The 22,147-nt window shown below is 50.2% G+C and overlaps 1 protein-coding gene across 2 annotated transcripts in view; it reads left to right on the top strand.

Annotated features, from left to right (window-relative positions):
• The window catches only part of CRYL1 (crystallin lambda 1), a 128,638-nt gene that overhangs the window by 98,109 nt on the left and 8,382 nt on the right, over nt 1-22,147 (top strand). For both annotated transcript variants that reach the window (XM_053205423.1, XM_015077739.3), the window contains one exon: nt 5,273-5,467. In XM_053205423.1, coding sequence (XP_053061398.1) covers nt 5,273-5,467 — 195 coding nt within the window. The remainder of the gene's footprint in view (nt 1-5,272; nt 5,468-22,147) is intronic.

The raw sequence follows: 22,147 nt of genomic DNA, 5'->3' as shown, positions 1-22,147 counted from the left end.
GAAACATGACATGTCTTTGCTTTTATGACACTTACATGTCCGTAACAAGGACTCTTAGAAACTGTAAACTGTTTGTTGATTAGATTGTTAATCTTGCCTGGAAACTTCCAACTTCTAACCAGTAATTTTACTTCTAAGTCAGGTGGGAAAAAAAGGAAAAACAGCTAAGTCAGATTGTTTAGAAAATGCCTCGTAAGTCCTTTATCAAGACTTTTACCCATGTCTCTTAATTTTGAACTACGTGATGGATGACACCACACCTCCTTCACTTTCCTGTCACACCTAACAAGTACCTCTGACTAGTAGTTCAGCCACTCACTGTTGAGTAATGATATTTCATTAGTCCATTACTCCATTACCATTTCATTACCATTTTAGGATTGCTCGCTTTTACTTCTTTAATCAAGGTCAAATAGCATAACCAAAGTAAGTCCAGACCTTATTTCAAATAATCAAATCAATCTCTTCTTACTTTTGGAAATCATTTTATACCTAAGCCAACATTAATTTAAGCAAATGCAGTCACCCAAGCCGGCCGTCTTTGGAATTTTATCCTTTCTTTCTCCTGCGCTGATATCGCCCACCGATCTCCTGCCCAGATGATTCCACTGAGCTCAGGTGGGGAAAAGACGTGCTGAACAATTCAACCCAAGCTAGACGGCAGTCCCAAATATTCCAGAACCATTTATGGTCTCTGAGGAGCTTGTTTCCCTTCGGCCCGGAGCATCGGCTCGCACGCCGCCGCCTCAGCATCCTGCCCCAGGCACCCACAGTTCTTTGCCCAGACAGGAAATAGGACAAAGGAAAAGGAAGCCCCTTCTTCATGCCTCTGAAAGGCCGTGGCGAGAGTGGATAGTCAGCAGTTGCGAAAGATTGCCGCCTCTAGCCCTCCACAGAAGAGCCGGCAGCCAGCGAGTTTCGACATCACGTGTTGTCTTTTGGGCAAACACATGTTGTCTCGCTGAGGGGGGGGGAGGAGTTCTGGGTCATCTGAGCACTGGGGGATGAGCGGGGGTCACTACGGGGTGGGTGGGCGTGTTCTCTCAGCACACAGGTAGTTTGGGATTTTCAAGTGGGCTTCATAGACTAGAGCCAGGAGGCGACGGGCTCAGGAAGAGGGGTGTTAATGTGTCCCTGACATTCTTCCTCTCAAATGTTTCTTATGTTGCGTTTCCTGGTCTGCCTCATCTCCCTGTGGGTGTGTAGAGGGGCTCAGGGATGGGCATCTGGTGGCTGGGAGACGTTCGCTGATGATGATGATCTCAAAGTTGAGTTTGGTCGCGGTCTCTCTTGGTGCCTGGATCTATGTTAGCAATCAGTCAAAACGGTTTCAGCCACACTTTACAGCCTTACTTCAGTTGGGGACGTGGTGGTCCCATGGAGCTGGTGGGGGCTGCTTTAGCCCATCAGATGCTCCTGGCGCCCCTCTTATGGATGCTCTGTGGACGAGGCCGCCTGGGAAGGATGCACATGGCTCAGGGATTCCAGTGTTGAGTGGAGACAGGTCCTGAACTCTCGTCTCCTCATCTCCCACGTTGCTTACTTGGCAGCCACGGAGCTATAACACAGCCTGGAATTAAAGCGGGCACTGCTCACATAAGGTGCCCAGAATGTTCCCATCTGAGCACCTTGCCTACGCTTGCCACCTTTGTTACTCACTCTCCCGCCTGACCCCGGAACCACTTGCCCTCGTGTTGGTGGTAATTTGAACGTCCGTCCCGGAGCTTGCTGTTTCTGGAGAGCGTATGTGTGTGCGTGTGTAGGCGGTGCCCGTTTCAGATTGTCAGCTGCTGCCCGTCAGAGGGGCAGCCTTCCCCCCTCTGTCTGTGGAGGGTTCAGGAAGGTGGGGTGGGATGGGCTGTCCCTCATGAAAGGGCTTTACTCTGAAAATTATCAACATGGTGGGGGATTAGGCCTCTCGGCCTGCTGTAAGCAAGCCGCCCCTTCATTTTTACTTCCACTCCTCTCGTAAAGAAGAAGAGTTCGCCTGGTCGGGAGTGCCCTCTCCGCGGAGCTGTGCCAGTGAATTCTTCTGGGAGAAGGGGCCGGCTGCCTTTCCTCTGAGTTTAACTCTGTTTCATCTGCTGCAGAGAAAATAAACGAAGCCTCTGTGTTGGGCGCGCTGTGCTATCTCCGCGATCACATGCCTCCCAGGCTCTGGTCCAGGTTCTGGGCAGGCTTTTCACGAGGTGAATGGAGAATGCCCCCCCTTGTACCGCCCGGCCCCACCTGAGCTCTCAAAGAGCCTCACCGGCCAGGCCCTCCGTCTCGCCTCCGGCACAGCGCTGCCCGCTCTGGAGAGCCCGGGGACCGGCTCCTATAACCTTTAGAGACACTGCCTCCTTTTCCCCTCGTTTGTTTTGTTTTTCCCATTTCTTCAAGGCGTGATTCTCAGTCTAACTCACAGACCCCGATCCCGGAAGGCCCAGGCGTTCCGGGGAACACAGCCGTTCCTTTCCTTTTGAGAGAGTCGCTTCTTTGCTTATTTCCGTGGCCCCTCCCGTCCCTCCTCCCTCCTCCCTCCTCTCATCTCTCCACCTGATTGTCCCGTCCCTCTCCCAGCCTGCAGTTGGCATCAGTGTCCCTGTCACAGGACTGAGGTGCCGTGGCAAGAACCCCCCCCTGTGGGCCCTCAGACTCCGGGAGGTCCTCTCCCAGCAGCTGCCCGGCTCGAGCGCGTGGACACAAAGCGTGAACACGGCCTGTTTCAGGAAGCACGAAGAGCTGGACCGTGCAGCTGGGTTTCCGCGGGTGCTGGGGAATCAGGGTCCTGCAGGGCTTTGAGCTGGAGGTGGTGCAGTCGGCATCCTGTTTTTAAGTTTTAAAAAAACGTTAGTTGTGATGAAACACGTGTAAGGCTTGAAACTGTGTAAAGTTCAGCGGCAGTGAGCACGTTCACACGGCCGTGCAGCCCTCGCACAGAACTCCATCCCAGAAGTCTTTCTTGGGAAGCTGAAACTCCGCCCCCAGGGAGCAGCAGCTCTCGGGCCCCGGCAGCCTCCAGCTCCCTTCTGCCTCTGGATCTGACAGGCCCCTGCCTGACAAAGGCTCACCCTGGCGGTGGCGAGAGGATGGGCCTGGAGAGAGAGGCCAGGGAGGAGAGTGCCGGAATCTGAGCGGGAGGCGACGGCCGAGCCAAGTGTGTGTGTGCGGTGGCGGGAATGGCTTTTTCCAGAGACGTGAATAGAACCGACGGGATCACCAATGGGAAGTGGGGCAGGCCAGGGAGAGGCGGGCACCGAGGAGACTTCTCACGGTGCTGACTTGGGCGTTGGGTGTTGGGGCGATGGTGTTCTCGCCAAGCTGGGGCGCCAGGAAGAGGACCCTGTGTGGGGCGGGAGGGACGGGAGTTTGATTCGTGACAGGTGGAGTGTATGCTCGTTAGGAGTGTGTCCGGTGCACAATTACAGATACAGCCTGGAATGGGGGGCGAGCTCCAAGTGAGATCTCGGGGTTTGGGGTGGGGGAGACACCCTGGGAGCCACGCAGCTCTGCCCAGAGCCTGGGAGTGGGCACAGAGGGAGGCCAGCGGTGGCAGCCGGGGGGAGGATGCGGATCCTCTGTGGCCAGAGTCTCGGTCTGGGATTGCGCCACCCGTGAGGCTTGCGGCATTGAAAGACCCCAAGCCCCAAAGACGGTAGTCTTTGTCTTATAGGAAGATAAAATCCATCTAAGTAGACAGGTTTCCAGTTCTTATAATTCTGATCTTCGAAAAGGCCAGAGGTTAGACATTTTTGTGAGCTGATGATCATAGGCAGGAGACAAGTGATTCAGTTGAGGCACTGATTTACAATTTATTTATCTGAAAACAGATGCCGCCCTCTTTTGCCTTCTAAGAGGGCTGAGCGTGACCAGGGCAGGCCGAGAGCACAGGGAACCTCCGAAGCTAAGCTGTTTGTGGACCAGAGGCCCCTCCTAAGCAGTGTCCTAGGAGAAGGAAGGTTTTCTTTCCCTTTTCTGTAGAAGTCATTGTATGTATGTATGTATGTATTTTTAAATTTTTAAAAAAGGTTTATTTGAGACACACAAACGCACACAGAAACAGAGGGTGAGCAGGGGAGGGGCAGAGACAGAGGGAGACACAGAGTCCGAAGCAGGCTCCAGGCTCTGAGCTGTCAGCACAGAGCCCGACGCGGGGCTCGAACTCACGGACCGTGAGATCATGACCAGAGCCAAAGTTGGGATGCTTAACCGACTGAGCCACCCAGGCACCCCTGTAGAAGTCATTTTAAAATGGATGCTTCTTGGACTTCCTGGTGGCTCAGTCAGTTAAGCATCTGACTCTTGATCTCAGCTCAGGTCTTGATCTTGGGTATGGAACCTACCTTAAAAAAAAAAAAAAAAAAAGATGCTTCTTGTAGTTATTTAGTGACTGTAAGATTCTATCAATTTTCCTCTATATATTGAGGAAAAATTACTTACAAGTATTTGGCATACAGTTTACTGCAGTGCATTTGGCTTTTAATGGTGAGGTTAATCTGGTTCTACAAAGCAGCCTTTTCTTTGGACCGAGGATAATCCTCTTTGGGACTCTTCAAGAACAGTTTCTCAAAATAAACGAAGAAACAAACAAAAGACAAAAATAAAAAAATAAACCAAGAAACCCAGAGCACAAAGTGTAAATGCTGGGCTAGGCAGGCATTTCCACCTGGGCCCGCTCATCGTGGACCAACCCTTCCCACCTTGGGCCGTGTCACGACGTCAAGGCTGCGGTAGTGTTCTGATGCTGCATGACCTCTGTGTAGGTGAGATTTGACTGGCGGGACACGTTTGGGGCTCAACACGGACACGTTAAGGAAATACCAAGTTTTGGGAAGATGCTCTCAATTTTAACCCTGACACAGTAGAATAAGCAAGACCCCGCAGTGAGGGTTTTGGAATGTGGGTCTGGAGGAGGGCTGGGGCTGGGTGAAAGCCCATGAAGTCTAGACAGTGGGTAGCTGAGAAATCCTGGGGGAGGCCAGGGGTCTGGAGATTAGCCCTGAAAGCATAGGATGGTCATCTGCACCTCCAAATTTCAGCCTCATGTGCTAGTTAGGAGTTTTCAATAAATAAAACACACAGATTTTTGTGCTCAGGTTTTTTCTTTCCCTCCTTTGTGGACTACTTTATATTTCAAGTTTCTTGTCATCAGATGCTGAATCTAAAGTGGCCCTTCCGCAGACAAACCTGTCCCATCTGACCATTCAGGATAGGCAAGCAGTCTGCGAGAACAGCGCCCCGGCTCCAGGGCTGTCTTCTGACTCTTCTCCCCTCCTGTCTCTCCCGTAAGGTAAATCCACCGTATTACGTGCCATTGGTTGAGCTGGTCCCACACCCAGAGACGGCCCCTGCGACGGTGGACAGAACCCACGCCCTGATGCGGAAGATCGGACAGTCCCCAGTCAGAGTCTTGAAGGAGATGGATGGCTTTGTCCTGAATCGCCTCCAGTATGCCGTCATCAGCGAGGCCTGGCGGCTGGTGGAGGTGCGTGGGCTGCTTCCAGCCTCTGGCTGTTGGAGGGGAAGGGTAGCCGCATGTCCTGGGGCCGCATGGCGGGGTGGGAAGGTCAGCGCTCAGTCCTGCCTGTCCTGCTCTGGGGACTGAGGGCAAGCTCTTCTCTCAGGTTCAGTCAACAGGCAAGGAAAATAAAATGTAATGTGGCAGTTCATTGTATGTTTCAGAGATTCCTGTTACAGTAAGTCATTTGATATTCACACCTGATGATAGACTTCTCTGCTTCCTGCCCTTTCGTATCATTACCACAGAATTATCTCTGTGTGACAATACTGCGTTTTCTCACAGGGTCAGGTTTTCCCCCAGTGTTATAATTTTTCAAGAGGGAAAAACTGGATTTTGAGTAAACTTGTATCCTCTAAAGGAACCCAGTTTATTTCAAGAGCTTGAGGAAGAAACAATGGGTAATCCTTAAACTTGTTAGCGCTATGCTTATCTTAAATATAAATAGGAAGTTATGCACACACACTTAACCCTGTCCTTTCATTAAAAGATTTTACATGTGACTTTATTTATTTATTCTTAATTTTTTTAATGTTTATTTATTTTTGAGAGAGAGACAGAATGTGAGCAGGGGAGGGGCAGAGAGAGAGGGAGACACAGAATCCAAAGCAGGCTCCAGGCTCCGAGCTGTCAGCACAGAGCCTGATGCAGGGCTTGAACTCACAGACTGTGAGATTATGGCCTGAGTCAAAGTCCGACGCTTAACTGACTAAGCCACCCAGATGCCCCAAACGATTTTACGTGTGACTTTAGAAATCACCTCGCTGCATACATTTGTACAAAGCTCTACACCCCGCTTCTACATTTGTACGAAGGACCTGGTTCCAGGCAGGATAGACCTTGGAGCAGCCCCAGGACTTGCAGTGAAGAGTCCAGGGGTCTTGGGCTCAGACTGTCTGTTTTCCATCCAGTTGCTTGTTGATGCTTCCTCAGCTTCTACATGGGTGAACAACACTGTCCATATTCATGTTGCAGAAACATGGTGGAGCGAGCAAGGGTCTATCCGGGTACGCAAGGCAAGGGGAACGAAGCTTGGGCTGAGTTGTCTGTTCCTGGAATAGGCCCAGAGCTCCTATGGGAGCCCGCCAATCCCAGCCTGACACGGGAAGAAGGGGGCCGGCCTGTGGGCATTGTATTTTAGCTGCCCAGCGCGTGATGTATGTGACCCTCCTGCTTCCTGGTTACGGCATTCTGCCCCGTCCCTGTTAGATTCATCATCTGTCCTGACTGCCGTGTCCAGTTGCCACACAGTAGCTGCAATCCTGTGTCCTTGTTGGGATTTTCACTGTTAAGTTCGTAGTTTTAACTTCCTAATAATTGTAGAATGTTCTTTGAGTATCAGTAGTAGAATATTTAAAGCCACACTGAACTGAAAGCACTTCCTCGGAGCTGTTTTTACATCATTTCCACTTGTCTGGAACACTTCAATAGACCACCAGAAAAGTTCAGTGTTACAGTGAAACGCAGAGAGGTTTTAAGGCAGTTTTTGCCTTTTTTTGTAAAGTAACGTAGGCCCAAAGGGGTAAAGAAAAGCCCTGAGCTGAATCTTGCTTTCTCCAGTCAGAAGGATGTGAGCCCGCTCAAGGGAAAACCCGGAGGTTCTGGGGCAGAGGAATTAGGTGGGAGTCACACACAGAGGATCCTCTGTGTGTTGACCCCAAAGCAGAACCGGGGGTAGTTGGGAAGCTCCCAAGTTTGGCAGGTCGGTGGAGGGTGGCAGCGCTCCCCTTGGAGGAGCCGTGGAGGATTCCAGTTCTCCCCTTTACTGGCCAGACACAGAGGGAGGGCTGGAGGAGTTACTGAATGTGGCTGCTCTACCGCCTCATTTCGTCCGCCCCCCTTTAGATTGTCCCGTCTCTGGCGGCCGATGGCAGACTGGGCGTGGTCATGTTACCGACTTGCAGGAACGTTCTCACTCTTGGGTCTCATGCCGGAGAGTCCTGCGTGTGTCTGTTGTTGGCTGCAGTGGCACTCACGTACCTGGAGTCTCCATGAGGCACCATGTGCTACAGTCCAGCAGGATACAGTTTGTGACAAATTGCGAAGAGGCTACAGACATGACAAAGTGTGAATAGAACCTCAAGAGTTTTCCTTGGTGAATGTCCAGGAGATCAGTCTGTTCTAGAAAATAAAGATGATTTGCAGACAGAATTAAGGTGGGTCTAGAAACTGTAGGTCCCTCTCTCCAGGTTGTGAATAGGGTGACGGGCATCCCTGAGCTCTGTGGTGACAGGTGAAGTGGTCCAGGTGTGGGACGGGGGCTCGCAGAGGGAACCTCCGAGGGGGTGGGGTCGCCCGTGTTGTACCTGCTCTTAACCGTTGCTGCCCAGAGACCGCTACTTTGTCGGCCTCCCACACGTGGGAGGGCCAGTAGCACACCGGCCGTGCGTCCACTCCTGAAGCAGTTACTTCTGAGGGCAGAGGAGCCACGGGCGTGGGCTCTGAACACCCCGCAGGAGCCCTGCTTTCCTTAGGCTCTGGGCTTAGCAGAGTCAGAGCCATGCCGTGAGAGAACTCCCCCCCGGCCACGTAACAAGCAGCCACGGGATCCTCCGCTGGGTTCTCAACGGTGCACCCCAGCAGACACACAAAAGGCACATTCCTCCTGCCTCCTCCTGGGATTAGTGGATCAACATTTGTGCCCATTAGGCGGGGTGGCCTGAGTAGTCTTGACTTGATAACATGAATTTCTTGAAAGAAAACCTGTGCCGCCTGTGGTCTGTTTCCACCTAAGATCCTGAGGGGCAGACAAGGCGAGCAAACCCCTCCCGAGCCCCACCTTCACCTGTGCAAATCTGCACGCGTGTGCTGGGCCCCGTCAGGGCTGGGGCCAAATGACGCCCCTTTGACTCACCGCGTCAGAGCCACTTGAACTTGAATTTAGATTTTAGGGTGTTCCAAGTGTACTTCAAAACATTTAAGGGCAACTTCGGTATAAAAAGCAGATGAATTGGGGAAATGTTACAGTGAAAACTGGAGATTTTCATACATTTTAAGTTCAAAAGATCCAAAGGCCTTGCAGAGTTTTTCTTTCAAAGACGTTCTCACCCGGGAGTGGGATCACACGTGGGCCGGGGCCCCAGCCTTCTGGCAGCGAACACAGTGAGCGCAGACGAGCAGGGCCGCCTTACTTACTCAAGGACACTATGGCTGCTTCAGTCTCGTGCCTTCTGCATTCGCAGAGCGAGTTGAGATTTGGCAGAGCTAGGGCTGGCTGTTTAGGTCCGAGGGCTGTAAGGTGACTCGGCTGCAGAGCACTAGGACGCCTTGCGTAGACGTGGGCCCAGATGCTGCTGTCCTGGCTTCCGGGGTTCTGCATCAGTGGGCGGGTGGAGGAATACTGTTCCTTGCTGTCTGTGTGTCAACAGCTCTGCACAAGTCAGATCCAGGTGTGAATTTCCAGGGGTCCTACCCACAAGTTGGGGTGTGAGCTAGAGTGGGACAGGCAGGGCACCTGGCCAGAAGGATGGCTCGCATTTCCACTTAGCCATGGCGGTGCCTTAACGTGGACGTCAGGGGAGCAGAAGGGTGCTGTTCCGCCACTTGCTAATTTTGTCGACCTGGTAGGTTACATCGGTCGATTTTCCCATGTTGGACCAGCCTTGCAGACCTAGAATAAATACCACTAGATGTGTAATTCTTTCTAGACGTTGCTGGGGCCAGTTCGCTTCTGTTTTGTTGCATCTAAGTTCAGAGGAAACATTAGCTTGTAGTTTTCCTTCTTCTCTCTCTTTTACTATATTTGATTTTGATATCAAGGTAACACTGTATTAGATATCAAGGTAATAATGCATAAAATGGGAAGTTTTCTCTCCGTCTATTTTCTGGAGGAGATTATAACATTTTCGTTAATTCTTCTTTAAATGTTTGGTAGAATTCTCCAGTGAAACCACCTGGGCCTGGAGAAAAACCTCTTTTCCAGGAGGTAGGTATGTATGTATTTATTTATTTATTTTACTTGTGAGAGTGGGGGGAGAGAGAGAATCTCAAGCAGGCTTCACACTGAGCTTGGAACCCGATGCGGGGCTCGATCCCACGACCCTGGGATTGTGACCTGAGACAAAATTAAGAGGCGGGCGCTCAGCTGCCTGAGCCACCGAGGCATCCTTCCAGGAGGTTTTTAATTACAAGTTCAGATTCTTTAATGGTTATAAGAACCATTCAGGCTCTCTGTTTCATCTTGGTTGAGTTTGGTGGTTTGTGGTTTTTAAGAAATTGTTCCGTTTCTTCTGAGTTGTTGAGTTCATGAGCATAAAGTTGTTGGCAGGGTCTGTAGTGATATCCCTGGTTTTGTTCCTGATGTGGGGCATTTGTGTCCACTCTCTTTGTATCCTTGTCAGTCTTGCTAGAGCTTTGTTAATTTTACTGATTATTTTGAAGAAGCCGCTTTTTGTTTCATCGATTTTCTTTATAGTGTTCCCGTTTTCAGTTTCATTCACCAACTGGAGGGCATGTTTTAGTACTTGCAGCCAAGCGTGGAGGAGAAATTCTAAGAAAGGTGGGGCGGAAAAAGGTAAGGGAGGCTCCTGTGGAGGCCTGTCCATTCGAGAAGGGGGAGAGGAGCTGCAGGCACCATTTCCAGGTCAGAAAGAGAAAGTGCTGGGAATAAGACACACCTTGTCTTCACGGCAGCCTAGATCATGACATACTGTCCTGTCATCGCCTCTGATTTTGTCTGTCCCCACACAGCCATGTATGCTCGGCAAGGACAAGGGCTGTCTGGGAACAAGATGGGAGCGAGGTATATAAGGGAACAAGGTTGCTGGGTTCTGTTGTATTGTCTCACAGACGCCCACCCCATTCCTCCTCTTCCAGTTTGGCTCAGAATTGGGGGGGAGCAGCCCTCATAGGCTTGGAAATGCCAGAAGGACAAATCTGGCTATAGTCTCGTAGCCCAAGATTAGGTCACTGGGGGACAAGATCCTGTTGGCCAGGAATGTGATTTCAAGTCCGTACTCTTAAGCTAATGATCACAATAAAGGAAGTTGTGTTGTGATGATAAACCCTCTCCCAGACAATAGCTGAGCTTGTACTGCCCATAAATTCTTGCCCCATCCAGGTAGGGTAGGTGGAGGTGAGCTGGAGTGAATCACGAAGCCATCAGCAGATTCTCAGCCTGTTGGAATGTGTTGGTAATGAGCTTTGGAAATTGCTTATCTTGGGTTTTATTCACCCTTCTGAGCAATGTAATCGTGAGGCTGAATTTCTGTTCCTCATGCACTGGGCTGCAAAAATTCAGTTCTTGTTTTCTTGCCAGGTAGGTATAGTTTATGGGATCTGAATCTAATTCCTGTTACGAAGAATTGTGCAGTTAATAAAGTATATCTCAGATCTCATGTAGTAAAATTAACAGAGGAAACTTTTTGTGATAAACGCATTGAGGGTTTTCTGTGGAATTTAATTATTGAGATTCTAACACAGGAATGAGGAGTCAGTCCAGCAAACCCCTGAGGATCATTTACTCATCAGTGACTTCAGTTTGTATGGTATTTAAAAGTTTACAAAGCACTTTCCTTTATATTTTTCATGGTTTACAGATATTTTCAGATCGTCCCATCTTAAAACCATGAGAGGTGCATTGTTATTTTTGCCCTTACAGATTAAGACACTGGCTCAAGAGGTTAGGTGATCTGATCCACGTTGCGCAGTCTGGTGGGGATTCAAAGCTGTGTCACTCCTTGTGCTTCAGTGTCTGCACCTGTAAGTGAATCTGTTTCTCATCGGGATGTGATGAGGATTGGATGGGGTTATGTATGTAAGGGGCTTAGGACATGCCTGGCATATGGTAATGGTTTAGTAAGTGCTATGGGTTGTTGTGACAGTAACGATGACAGAGTTTCTGATTCCCTGAATCCGGCGTAATGTTTTTGGATGCCACAGCTGCCACCAGTGTGTTGGCTCTGAGCTGAAAAACTCACATCCTGGCTACCCAAGGGGGGCTCCCGGAAGGCAGCAGGGCCTCACCCGGGAGCCTGTTAGGAATGCACCGTCTGAGATCCCACTCCGGACCTGCAGAACCAGACTCTGTATTCTAATAAACTCTGCAGACCTGAGTATGCTGCCCGAAGTCGGAGAAGCCGTCGCTCCCTCCCAGGGAGACCCTGGCCTCACAGTCTTGATGGGTTGTATTTCATCTGTTTTAAGATGAACTTTTTATCTTAAGATGTTTACATTTTAACATCTTAGTTTTATGGGCGGCATTTTTCTTCCTTAACAGAACATTAAATACGAATTTAACTTTCAGTTGATGCAGTCTTAATTTTAGAGAGAAATAGTGTATTCTGCTGTCGTTTTTATTTGTCTTTTCTCCTTCCATGTTTTCCTGTGTCTGATGCTCTATATCTGACTCAGGCTCACGGTAGATAAACATGCAGCTTCTGCTTAGTGGAGAGACTGTCACCTGGTCACTTTATAAGTTATGATTTCCAGTCCTAGTTTTGTGACAGTGAATACCTCTGGTTATCCCAGAAGTTATGTGAAAGTCAACTTAAGAAAAGGATTTAATTCACTTTTAATGAAAACGCACACACATCGGAGGAAAAGAATGCTGGGCCGTGACTGCCCGGGAGTTGGAAGTGGTCACTCCAGATCGAAGCTGGCCTTCCCCGTGGCTCAGGCATGGATGTCCAGACGGCGTCATCGTTGTGCTGGCCACACACGTAGCATCCGCACCGGCCTGTAGCCTTTTGATTTCCGGAGCAGGGATGCAAACTGTGGCCAGGTTTTCCTCTTACTAGTCATGGGCCTGTGGGAACAGAGGCATGTCTCTCCAGGAGTGACACCGAATGGAGCAGCATCCCGGTGTTTGCAAACCAGGTGCACCCGTGACCTGTGCTCCTGGTCTTGTGTTGGCGGCCAGCTGAACGAGCAGCCTGCCTTGTCGTGAACTGCTTCGTTGAGAACGTACAGCAAGCTTTTTCTACGGAATGAGAGACACACAGGGGAACTAATGGGGAAAGATGGCCCCAGATCGTAAGTGTTCTACTATAACTACCTTGTACATGTCTCACATGTGCTGTGATCATGGGGAAGTGGCCAGTCATCGGATTTCTGCCCTCCTTTTATAGACCAATATCAGTGTAGGTTCCATTCTCCAAGTTCACATTAATTCTCAGGAACTTTACTTCCCACACGTCCAGCATTCTGCGTGGGAAGCCATATGTCCGTGGCCTATAGTTTCTTGGCAGCCTGGGGACACCCGTAGTTTCACTGATGGCTCTTTTCCATAAATGTCCCCCTGTGACCAAGTATGTTCATTCCCTGCCAATCCCTCAGCCTTCTCTCTGGAAGAAAAGCAGTACAAGACAGGGAAGCAAGGCCGAAAAGAAGAAAATAGAGCAGAATCAGGCTGTCCCTTGTTCCGCAGGCTCTGGGACCAGGAAAGGCAGCCGTAGTCTTGTGGCTTGAGAGGCTGGACAAGAGAAAGCATGTTCAAAGCAGTGGCTTCCAGGCAGTTGGAAGGTGGGGTTGTGTGAGCGATTTTTCTTTGGAGGGAAGGTGTTGGAAATGCTGTGGACTGCTCCAGGCTACAGCTCACCTGGAATGTGTCCAGCAGGAAAAAGCTGAGGCTTGATTGAGCAAAATATTACGGTTCAGACATTGACGACATCTGCCTCTGTACCTGGCAAGAAGAGTCACGTAGAAGGCGGTCATGCAGAGGGAAACTAAAGGAGCCCAGAAAGACCCAGGGTCCTGCCCTCTGTGCCACACCCTCAACCGTAGGGCTTTCTACATCGTATGTGTTTTAAAATTCAAACTGAAAATTTTAGTTTTTTTTGTTTTAAATTAAAATGATAATGGATAAAGAGTCTGACTGAACCTCCTTGTGGTTGAAAGGAACCGGCCTGCAGCAGTCCTATTGGCCGAGGGTGGGGTCCGGGAACTTCTGCCTCCTGCCCTGGGCCTCGTGTCCTTCCAGAAGTGACACCACCTCTCTCTGCCTAGTTCATTCCTGGCCTGGGCCTCCCTTCAGCGACCAGCCTTGGGCTGGTCTCCTGGCCTCACACAGGAAGGTTCCCTCTCATTTCCCGTCCTGCCCTGGGTCTTGCCATGCCCTCGCCTGCCTCGCACTGTCCTTCCTTCTTTTGTGCTCATCCACTCGGCTTCAGGCACAGCGTGCACGGGGTCCTCCAGCTTCCCTTCCGCAGTGTGGCCTGTTCTGTGCATTTCTTTTAACTTTCTCACCAGGGCAAAATTCGCCCAGCAGAACTTTTTCTTAAGACATTTTTCTGCCATTTCTGCATTTTTGTTTGACCTCTTGCGAATAGAGCCCAGACCTCGGTATTGATGAGGCTGAAGGAACGGTCTCCCACCCCTCCAGCACCTGAAGCACGCACACCTTTCCACCTCATTCGCACGCCCTGGGTCCACTGTCCCTGTGGCCTCCTGGCCTACCTTTTTGCCTTCCAGAGCCTCTCTGTGGCAGCAAGCTCGTCACCCAAAGACATTGAACAGCTCTCTTGGCTTTCTCTTAGCTCTTGTACCCCGTAAAGTTTTCCCAAAGGTGGTCACGGATCTGTCACAACTGTCGTTTTCTTGGGCTCCGTTCCCTTTCTCAATGGGACTTGCTGGCATGTATTGGGAGTGCAGGGCCTTTGGAGCATGTGCATCACCTCCTTTACCAGGACCATTTTCCAGATTGGTTGAGACCTGCTTTCACCTTGGCTTAAATTCAGAGAGCTTCCTAGCAGTGGCTTGTTCAGAGATCCCAGGAGAAGGCAGTGCTTTCCATCCATATTGCAGCCCTCAAAGGACACTAAGGCTATGCCCCAGGACTGTACCAGAAGCCACACCCATGACTCAGCAAGTGTTTGTTTGTTTGTTTGTTTGTTTACTTAGAGAGAGAGAGAGAGAACGCGGGTGTGTGTGCAAGTGGGGGAGGGGCAGAGGGAGAAGGAGAGAACCTCAAGCAGAGCCCAATGCAGGGCGACATCTCGGAGCATGTGGGAGTGGGGGGCCGTGGGCCCCCCTGTGCGTGGAGCTCCGGCCGTCTCCACTCTCCCGAGCTTCTGTCTGACATCATGAGCGTCTCGGAGTCAGCCGTGGACACACTGAAGAAGCTTCGTAGGTTGGGATGCCTTCTCTCCAGAGCAGTCCAGGGAAGACGGAAGCCACTGAGGAAACTGGAGTTTTCTTTCCTCTGAAAGCTTTATTTGCTGGCTGGGACTCATCAGTTAATTAGAATTCCTTCTAGTCACGATGGTCTGTAAGAAGTCGACGGTTTTTATGATAGGATTTATTTACTGTTTTATGGGAGGTTGCTTTGAGCAGCCACATTGGCAAGCAGCAGAGCCCTAATGAAAGGAGAGCTCCCACTCATTTACTTTAGAGACACCTCCAGACCTATTAACAGACAAACATAATGAAAACATCAACCACATACTCCATTTTTTAACAACCTGCTTGGCATGCCTGGATTACTTTAATAGTGTTTGAAGTAAAAGCTTCAATGCTAGTACTTTAACAACCCTTAAAAAAAAACTCAACGAAAATGCTCTTACCCTACTTATCATCGCCATCAGGTAATCAGTCAGGACACATGCTGGATCTCAGCTCCACCAGTGTGAGCTGGAAAGTTAACAGACAGTGGAATAGAGGGGAGAATGGAGGAGAGAAGGGGGGAGGGGGACCCCAAGAGAGAAGGTGGAGAAGGGAGGATGCAGGTGACAAACTGTGCAGCCTTGTCACCCGGCCTCCTTCGTGAGGGGCAGGCAGACGCTGGGCAGGAGGCCAGCCTGTGACCGGGGACATGGGAGCAGGAAACGGCTGGAATTGCAAAGGAGGGGCAGGCAGAGACGGGCCTGGGCTGTGTTTCTGGTCCTGGATGGGGCACGTACACTCCTCTGTGTTCACAAACCTCTTTGTGAACACTTTTTCCCCTGAGGACCACTGCCCTTGCACACTTAACGTTTGCACAGAAGGGGGGATTCCTTCTGCTGTGTTTGTTCTCAGGTCAAGTCTCTTCCTTTTCTTTCAGAATCTTTAATACTATTGACGGGGCGCCTGGGTGGCTCAGTCGGTTAACTGTCCGACTTTGGCTCAGGTCATGACCTTGCGGTTTGTGAGTGTGACACCAGGTCGGGCTCTGTGCCGACAGCTCAGAGCCTGGAGCCTGCTTCAGATTCTGTGTCTCCTTCTCTCTCTCTTCCCCTCTCCTGCTCTTGCTCTGTCTCTGTCTCGAAGATAAATAACAATTAAAATAAATAAATAAATAAACAAACATTAAAAAAAATACTACTGTTTTTCTTCCTGAAAGCATTGTTATAAGCACAGCACAGTAGGAAAAGACACACCAGGGAATTATTGCTCCCTGGGGCCTAAAGAGTTCTTCAGCATCCCTTGTATTAGGACAAAGTCTTTCCTGTCTTTCTCCTTCCTGTTTTTTGTTTGGTTCCATTTAAACACTTGAATTTGAAGAATATTCAAAGGGAAAAAATACCACTTACGTTTCCCCTACCCTAAAGCAGTCAACTGCTTTTATTTTTCTGTGTTCCTGTCTAGTTTCTATTAAGAGTACTTCTTGAGTTTCCATTTTTAATGGCTTCCTGACATTTCATTAAAAAATTTTTTTAACGTTCATTCATTTTTCAGAGATGGAGAGAGATAGACTACGAGTGGGGGAAGGGCAGAGGGAGGGAGACACAGAATCCGAAGCAGGCTCCAGGCTCCGAGCCGTCGGCACAGAGCCCGACGCGGGGCTCGACCTCACAAACTTACCTGGTTTGTGAAGTGGTAACCTGTCACCACCTACCCGGTATGGTCCGCCTTGTCCCCCTCGTCTCCTTTCCCCTGAGCACCCTCTCAGCAGGCTCTGGACACTGGGAGTTTTACGAATCAGCGTCCTATTGCATCAGCCAGATGTGGTGTTCGGTCGGCTCTACCGCGAGTTAGCAAAATTTGCCCGAGTCATTCTGCAGGAATGTTTATGCCTCGCTTCCAAGAAAAATTGTAGGTTGTGGCAAGAGGCCGAGTAGCTCACAAAGCTGGCTACGAGCCTTTGAGTAGCAGTGGGGCCACACTTAGCAGGCTTTTGTTTCTCAGCACTTACAATCTTGCATTTGCCTCGCCTTCTCTCTGGAAGGTTGCTCGGGTGGGGATGGTTAGAGCCAGGTTCGTGTCGCATGAAGGAGAAGTAATGCCTGTCAAAGAGTATAGAAAACCAAAGTATATACGTGTCTATGGACGGAGGGAACTAACTCATGGTTCTAGTTCATTTCTCATGAGAAAAACTGTGAACCAGCATGATAGTTCTTAATTTACACTTCAAAATCTGTATTACTTTCTCTAGCAGTCACCGGGACTTGAGTTGGAGGTTTCTAAAAAAAGAGAGGCCAGAACCCCTCGCTCCTACTTGAGTTATTTCCACGTCAGTGATTGTCCTCGTGTAGCCCATCCCCGAAACGTCTTTGCAGGCGGGGAGCTCACTGAGGTTTACCTCTGTTCCGTCCTTGCTCTAATTAGAGATTGAGGTGGGCTCTCTTTCTGTAACCCCTGCTCCTTGGCCTCTCTGACCAGAGTCCTGGTAAAATAAAAGAAGCCCACTGGCCCCTTCGTGCCCTTTTTTGTTGCTTTTCACTATGACATTTTCCTAAGATAAACCTTTTTTCTGGCTCTTGGTTTTCAGTTGAGACAGTGGATCGAGGCCTCAACAGCTCTGATTGGGAGGGGCAGAAGGACTTGTGCATGGCCTAGCGCGGGTTCCTCCGAAGTGTGTCTGTGTTCCTGGTGGTGATGGTGGCAGCAGCCAAGTTAAAGCAGTGTTTGCACAAGAAAAACCTGAAAATTCAGGTCTGGGTATGGTGAAAAGTAGAGCAGCACAAAACAGAAGAAAAGCAGAAGCTGGAGATTAGTAAAAAAAGAAGTGGACAAGGAAAGCTGGCATGAAGAAAAATGAGAAAAGTAAATGAAAGTGAGGGCGTGCAAAAAATACGTGAATCCAATCAAAATTTAATATGATAATGGGACGATCAGCGAGAAGGAAAAATAACTGTGTGTAGCTGCTAATCAGTAGGGGAAGTCGTCCCAGGAGATTCATGCCTCAGTACTGCCAGACCCCTTCTTCTTCCTTGTCCAGAAAACCAGATCACCCTTTTGCCTACTGCGGGCCATTCGATGTGTCTTCTCTCCTTTCCCCGCCTCACAAACAAAGGCTAGATCCAAGCCATCTGAAGGTGAGGACCATGCCTTGAACTTCTGTCCGCTGGTGAGGGCCATGTTGGCTCGGCCAGAGTGCCCACATATTCAGTCAAACATAGGCTAGATGTTGCTATAAAGATATTTTGTAAATGTGATTAGTTTAACTTCTATAATCCGTTGGCTTTAAGTACAGGAGATTTTTCTCAATCCCCTGGGAAGGCTTCATCCAATCGATTGAAAGGCCTTAAGAGCAGAACTGAGGTTCCCACCCTTAGCTCCTGCTGCAGATTTCAGACGTATCAGCGCCCTCAATCACACAGGCCTGTCCCTCAAAATAAATGTCTTTACGTGTATATAACCTATGAGTTCTCTCTCTCTGGTGGGATCCTGCCTGATGTATCCCCAAAACTTTACTTGTACTTACAGTTTGTATCATGGTATCTTGCATTTTCTTTCTTTCTTTTTTTTTTTAATTTTTTTTTAATGTTTATTTTTTTGGGAGAGAGACAGAGACAGAGACAGAGTGTGAGCAGGGGAGGGGCAGAGAGAGAGAGAGGGAGACACAGAATCCGCAGCAGGCTCCAGGCTCTGAGCTGTAGGCACAGAGCCCGACGCGGGGCTCAAACCCATGAACCGTGAGATCATGACCTGAGCCGAAGTCAGACGCTTAACTGACTGAGCCCCCCAGGTGCTCCTGTGGTTTAATTTTAGAGAGAGAGAGAGAGGAAAAGAGCAAGCGGGGAGGGGGGTGGGGGGAGAAGGGGAGAGAGAGAATCCCAAGCAGGCTCCACACTCAGCTCTGAGCTGGACACGGGGCTCGGTCCCATGATCCTGAGATCATGACCTGAGCCGAAATCAAGAATCAGACGCTCAACAGGTTGAGCCCCCCAGGTGCCCGCAAACCAGATTTTAAACTAACAGGGGTCTAGTGTTCGTTGCTCTGTATGAGTTTTTGGAATCTTTCAACCACTCGGGGCTTTTCTTTGTCCGTGTGACTTGAGAATTTCGCCACAGAATGGGGGAAGTGCTGATGTCTGTACTGACGAATGTTCGTTGAGGCACAGACACGCCGGAGTGAGGCAGGCTTTCACTCTTCAAACGGGCGTGCAGCTTACCACCTGTTCCCAAGGAACTGATTGTCAGCTCAGTATGACCAACTCAAGCACCTCTTTCTGCCACTGTGATTATCAGTTGTAATTATTATTGAGAATATTAGCATCAAGACCACAGATGTCACTAAGGACCCGGGTGGAGTGGAGCTTAACCACAAAATTAAGCGCTCTGAGCCGCAAAATGCCCTCGTGGGAACCTTTGGCTCAGTGCTGAGTGCAGTTGCATGACTACTTAGGACCATTTGTTTTCTCTGCATTTGGCTTCTGGGTAAAGACTCAAACTTAGAGAATCTACCTCAAAATCCAGATGGGGCAGAGAGAAGGACTGAGGAAGAGAAGATATTAAAACTCTTTCCCTCTTCCCATTTGTTCAACTAATGAAGAGTAACTGATAAGACACAGATGGTCATTTTGGGGAACATTTGGGAATTGGCGGAGAGTGTGGCTGCCCCCGCCCCCCGTGTGGTACCATAGTGTGGAGAGTCCTTCTAAGGCTTTATTTAGTCGGAGTCACTGTTAGCTCACATACTTACAGATCAAAAATTACTACTCGTGGGTGGCTCACTTTTGGGGTATTTTGAAGCCCTTCAGAAGTCAGCTGAACACAGTATTTAGAGGAAGACAGCAGAGGCGAAAAGCATTGCAAGTGGCAGGTAGCGTCCATATTTGCATCCTTTACAGTCTGAGCGCTGTAGGGACACAGCACTCCTTGTCCCTTGACAAGCACTCCTTGAGGCTGTTGGGGATGTTGACCTGGACCCCGAGGGAGGGCGAAGGAGAGTCTGCAGAGCTCTTGCCTGGCTGCCCTTCACAGCATTCCTGAGCTCACAGGGTGCAGGAATGCTACAGCAAATGCTTTTAGGCAGCCTGGGGAGGGGACCCAAAGCCACCCTTCCGGCCCTGAGAGCTGGGTGAGGAGGGAGAAGAAGGCGGGGGAGTCCTTTCAACAATCGGTTTCTTGACAGTTCCGGACATTACTGTGGACCTTTTGTGTAGCATTGCCTCCTTGTTGCTGCCCCCTCCCCACTTAAAAGCTTTGCTACCAGAAGCGAAGAGGGGTAAAACTTGTTGGCATTTGAGTAAACTGAATCAGTTAATTTGGTCTCCTTAGCAGTCCAGCTGAACATTTGGTAGGATGATTTCAAACGGATAGGAAACCTGGTGAGACAGCGGGATAGCCCAGCAGACTAGCGGCGCCTTGCAAGGGTGACACCATCAAGTGTTGGAGAGGTTGCCGAGAGCGACGGGGACCCACATACACTGCCGGAGGCAATGAGCACGGGTACAACCCCCCTGGAAAGTACCTAGCATCATCCAGTCGAGTCGAAGCTCTGTGTGCCGTAGGACAGCCGCTCTCCTCTTGGATGCGTGCCCCACGGGCCAGGAACAAGAATGTTCCCAAATATTTGTGAGCAGTAGGTTGGATTAGTAAACTGTGATTTTATATGTCAACAAGGGAGGCCAGACCGCAGCTGCACACAACACAGGTAAAGCTCAAAAGCATCGAGTGGAGTGAAGGAAGCAAGCCACAAAAGAATGCACAGCGTGAGTCCGTTTTGAAGAGGAAGATAGGCAAAAAGCAAACTCTGCTTCAGGAACATAAACATAGATGGCAAATCTTAAAAGTAGAGAACTAGTTACTACAAAAGTCTGGATGTTTGCCTCCAGGAGGGAGGGAGGAGGACGCAGCCAGGAAGACCAGCATGGCGGTGTTGGCAGGTGGGGGCGAGGTGTGCTTTGTAATTCTTCTCTAAACCACGTGTGTAGGTTCATGCACATCTTTGTTTGTTTACCCCCCCCACCCCACCCCCACCCCCCCACACACTAAACTAGATGGAAAGCAGTTCTTTCAAACAGAGTTTCTCAGGCATGCCTAAATGGTACTTGCCCGTCGTGGGTGGCTCTCTTTGGTTCTTTGGCCCCAGCCCCTTTCTGGTCCCTTCCCCAACACCGCCGTGGTGGTCCAAGCACCCCCAGGGACCTGAGACACCGGTGTTTTCTCCCTCGGCAGCTGATGCAGTGATGGAGGTAGAGGAAACAAATCTGCTTCCTCGCTCAACCTTGTGGGTGACTCTGAAGTCTGGAAAGTAGCGATGTTGCAGAGTCCCTGGAGGAGGAGGAGGAGGGACAGCAGGGGCGGGCTCTAGCCTCCAGTTCCTGAGCGGGGAGAGCCTAGCCCAGACCTCCCGGGGCTGCCTAGAGGCCAAACAAGCCTCCTCCTTGGCCAGAGGGCCTGGTGAAGCCCTGTGATGAAAGCTTTCCTCTCCTTTTTTGAGGGACAGCCTCTCAACAGGACAACAGACAGTCCTTCCAAGGGAAGGACAGGATTTGCTCCAGAGCAAAAGAGGTGGGGTAGGGCGGGCCACTTGTGGAGCCTGTTCCTGGGGGCCGGGTGGGTGCACGTGCCTGGTGTGCCTCTGGGGGTGTGGGCAGAACTGCGATTTCCACAGCAGAGCGCTCCGTCCTCCCCTCCGGCTGGGGACTGGGGGCCAGCAAGGCTGCCCAGGGAAGAGGTGTGAGCCATGCAGGCGCACTCGGTGGCTTCTTAACGGAAGGTAGACGTGGCCTAGCTGTGAGGCAGGAGCATCTGTCTTCACTGTGCTCTGTGTGAAAGAAACCGGTCAGGAAAAAGGAACTGGAGACTTCACAGTAATTTTAGCAGTCTGACCCCAGCAAAGACCAGGGGGAAATCTGACGGCCTTCCCCCTCCCCCTCCCCCCACCCCACCCCCATCTGCCTTCTGACAGCTGAATTGCCCAAGGTGAAGATATCCTCGGATGGAGACTCAACTGGCCGTGGCCTCCTGGATCACGCACGCATGTGCTTATGCGTCCCTGCTCATTCCAAAAGCCGTGAGAGGTCGAGGCTGTGCAAAGAAAGGCCAAGTAACGCCGATGGCCAATCTGACGTCTGACCTGAACACATGAGAGCTTGCCTCTTGCTTTGCAGTCCACATTTGCAGAAGATTCCAGGGCCCCACCTTGCAAACAGCACCGGTTCTAAGCTGCATTTCATCAAAGGATGTCATTTTTATGAACTCATTAAAAGCTGGACAGGGCTGGGCTTGCAGGCGGGCAAAGCTTGGAGGATGACTCTTCAGTTCTTTTGATGGCTCCAGTCTTAGCGTCCAGATCTCAGGCTAATATGTAGAAGGTCCTTCTTGTGCTTTCCCACCAATGCCCTGCTCTTACTTCTCTCCCTTCCCTTCACCCGGTCCCCCTTCTCCAAAGCTGCGAGTGACACATAGCTTTTAGGGTAGGGAACGGAAGACAGTGGAGATTGACACATAAGATGGGAGCTTGATTGCAGCTCTGGAAAAAGCGAGTTGGTATTTGACCCTCTCACAAAATATTCTCTTTTCAGGATCTGTTTATATGTTACAGTTTTGTCACGCAAAACC

The sequence above is a fragment of the Acinonyx jubatus genome, chromosome A1, assembly GCF_027475565.1.
Source record: "Acinonyx jubatus isolate Ajub_Pintada_27869175 chromosome A1, VMU_Ajub_asm_v1.0, whole genome shotgun sequence".
NCBI lineage: Eukaryota > Metazoa > Chordata > Mammalia > Carnivora > Felidae > Acinonyx > Acinonyx jubatus.
The sequence above is the reverse complement of the archived record's forward strand: the minus strand, read 5'-3'. Positions and strand labels throughout refer to the sequence as shown.